The following is a 2738-nucleotide window of genomic DNA, read 5'->3' as shown; positions in this document are numbered from 1 at the left end:
TTTCTTCCCAAACAGCAATGTCGTTGACATTTCTCTCTCTTCCTGTAAATAAAGATCTATATTTTAAGGCATGTTTTTCAGATTTCTAAACATTTTTCCTAAGAGCTTTATCATCCCTTCAATTTCCTTTTACTTACCCTGATTTACCCAGTCAAGGTACAACTTTTTTTAAAGCTTCAGATTGTTTGAAATGTGAATGGTTGCTTTCAGATCCTGGTTGTGAATGACTCATCAAAGTGGTGAAAGTCACATTTAATAAGCAGGACTCCCTTGTGATCCTTGCCATCACGGCTACCCTGAAAATCAGGAACTCCAACTTCTACTCGGTGGCAGTGACCAGCCTGTCCAGCCAGGTTCAGTACATGAACACAGTGGTGGGCACATATGTGACCACTAACGTCTCCCTCATTCCTCCTCGGAGCGAACAACTGGTGAATTTTACTGCGAAGGCTGAGATGGGAGGACCATTTTCCTATGTATACTTCTTCTGCACATTGCCCGATATCCTGGTGCACAACATAGTGATCTTCATGCGAACTTCAGTGAAGATTGCATACATTGGCCACATGACCCAGAGCTCCTTGGAAACCCATCACTATGTGGACTGTGGAGCTAATTCCACAGCTGTTTAGAAACTGCTCTTGGTTCTTCCATGGCAGCACCTGCCAGAAGAGACACAGCACCTGTTCCCAGGGCCTGAGTTACAGACCTATCCCAGGTGGTAGAAGTAGAGGAGAAATTGGTTCTCTTAATCCCCAGCAAACATCCTCCTGCCATTTAGGGGTGGGGGTGGGGAGAGCTCCTCTTTGTAGCACCATCTGTATTTCTCAGAACCAGCAGAATCACTGCCCAGTGCCTCGCTTGTGCCTGGCAAATAGTAGGCACTCAGAGCAAGTTTGAAGAATTGAATTCCCGTCTTTTCAGCTGTTCTTGGGCATTACACATTGAAATCCTACCGCGGTTCTAGGTTATCAGACCATGGAGTGACATGGAGGTTGGACTGTTAGGGCAGCTCCAGAACGGGTCTCCCTCATCTGTGCAGAAGAGGCAGCAGGTGGGAACGTTTGAATACGTAAGAAAGCACAGACTGTCTAATACAGGAAATTTTTTCATCTCACAAATGCCTAGGAACTTAACAGAAACCTTTATCCTGTAGAAAATTACAGTTGTTTTTACATAGAGTCTATGTGAGGCTTGATTTACCCTTCATCCATTGGCTGGAACATGGATTGGGGATTTGGTAGAAAAATAAACCCTGCTTTTGATTCAAAAAAAAAATTAAATTATTTAAATTATTCAATTATTTAATTATTCAATTATTTAAATTATTATTCTTTAAATTATTCAAACCAATGTTTCCATTATTATTGCAAATAATGAACTGAATGGCTCTTCAAAACACTCAGCCACTCTCTGCCACACCAGGGGAGCAGTTCTTCCCTCAAGAAAGACTGAAGAGGGAAGTCTGCTAAGGGTAAAGGGGTTTTGCTGTTAGCACTGATTTTAAGGTCACTGGCTGCACTTTAACAGAATTCAGAGCGGGGGTTGAATTCAGCAAGATCCATTGTTAAATTTGAATATTTATTACCACATTTGGATATTTATAACCCTATTTTAAATAAATGCTTAATTAAATGCCACCAGGTCTGTTTTGTTTTTTAAAATCTATCATCTCAGACTTTAGATGTGAGAAACAAACTTACAGCCGTCTGCACGGAGAGGTCCCAGGCAGAGAACCCAGGTAAATGCACTATGATTTGCCTATTTTTTTTATACTCCTTTTGCCACTCCCAGACTTGTAAGCTTAAAATGACCATGTAGAAGGGACATAAATACTAAATACTAGTATTAATAAATACTAGTTTGGCTTCTCTAAACAAAAGCCTGAGAACTTAAAGGGTTATTTGAAAATGTATCCAGGGCATAATAAAATGAAAATGGTGTAGGTTGAGATAAATTTTTTTAAAGATTTTATTTATTTATTTATGAGAGACAGAGAGAGAGAGAGAGAGAGAGAGAGGCAGAGACACAGACAGAGGGAGAAGTGGGCCCCATGCAGGGAGCCCAACCTGTGGGACCCAATCCCAGGTCTCCAGGATCACACCCTGGGCTGAAGGTGGAGCTAAACCACTGAGCCACCCAGGCTGCCCTGTTGAGATCAATTTCTTGAGGCAAACTGTTCTTAATAATCTCTTTCATTTCTCCCAAAAGTGGTGATTTCTTTCTTTAACTGGTTCAGAAATGAAATCCGCCTACTGGGTGATTTGGGCAAACAGGTGAGTCCTCACTAGTGTCCCTTCAAAACAAAATGAGGTTTACAGAAAATGAAATAATGCAAGTTCTTCTTGGAGTGCTTTAAATTAGGTGCTAGGAAGTTAGAACTGGAAGGGCCTGGAAGATAACTTGACACACGCTTTATGCGTAAGGTGAAGTCCAGAGAAAAGAAAGTACTTGGGAGTCATATGCTTGTTAGGAACAGAGCTGGGTGTTATACCTCCCTACTTCACTCTGACTATGCTCTGACACCCATGAACAAGACACTATGGTGAAACAAAGCGGGCAATGTCATCTCTGCCTTCCTAAGAAAAATTGACCCAGATAAAAGGGAAGGTAGTAGATATAAGCTTCCTCCAAAACTTTTTATTTATCACATTAATTTCTATTATACTTCGGGCCAAGGAAATTATGCTTAATTAAATATGACTTATAATTTCACAATTAACTAAATGTTCCTTTTA

The 2738-nt window shown here is 40.7% G+C and overlaps 1 protein-coding gene across 1 annotated transcript; it reads left to right on the top strand.

The window, feature by feature from the left end:
• Positions 1 to 227: 227 nt before the first annotated feature.
• Positions 228 to 1278, top strand: LOC121487520 (transmembrane protein 106C-like; the record flags this gene model as incomplete). The annotated part of the gene is made up of 1 exon (XM_041749340.1): positions 228 to 1278. A coding segment is annotated over one exon (405 nt), but the record flags the coding sequence as incomplete, so codon positions are not given.
• Positions 1279 to 2738: the final 1460 nt, after the last annotated feature.

Source organism: Vulpes lagopus, chromosome 1, assembly GCF_018345385.1.
Source record: "Vulpes lagopus strain Blue_001 chromosome 1, ASM1834538v1, whole genome shotgun sequence".
Lineage (NCBI taxonomy): Eukaryota > Metazoa > Chordata > Mammalia > Carnivora > Canidae > Vulpes > Vulpes lagopus.
This window is presented reverse-complemented; position numbering and strand designations above follow the sequence as displayed.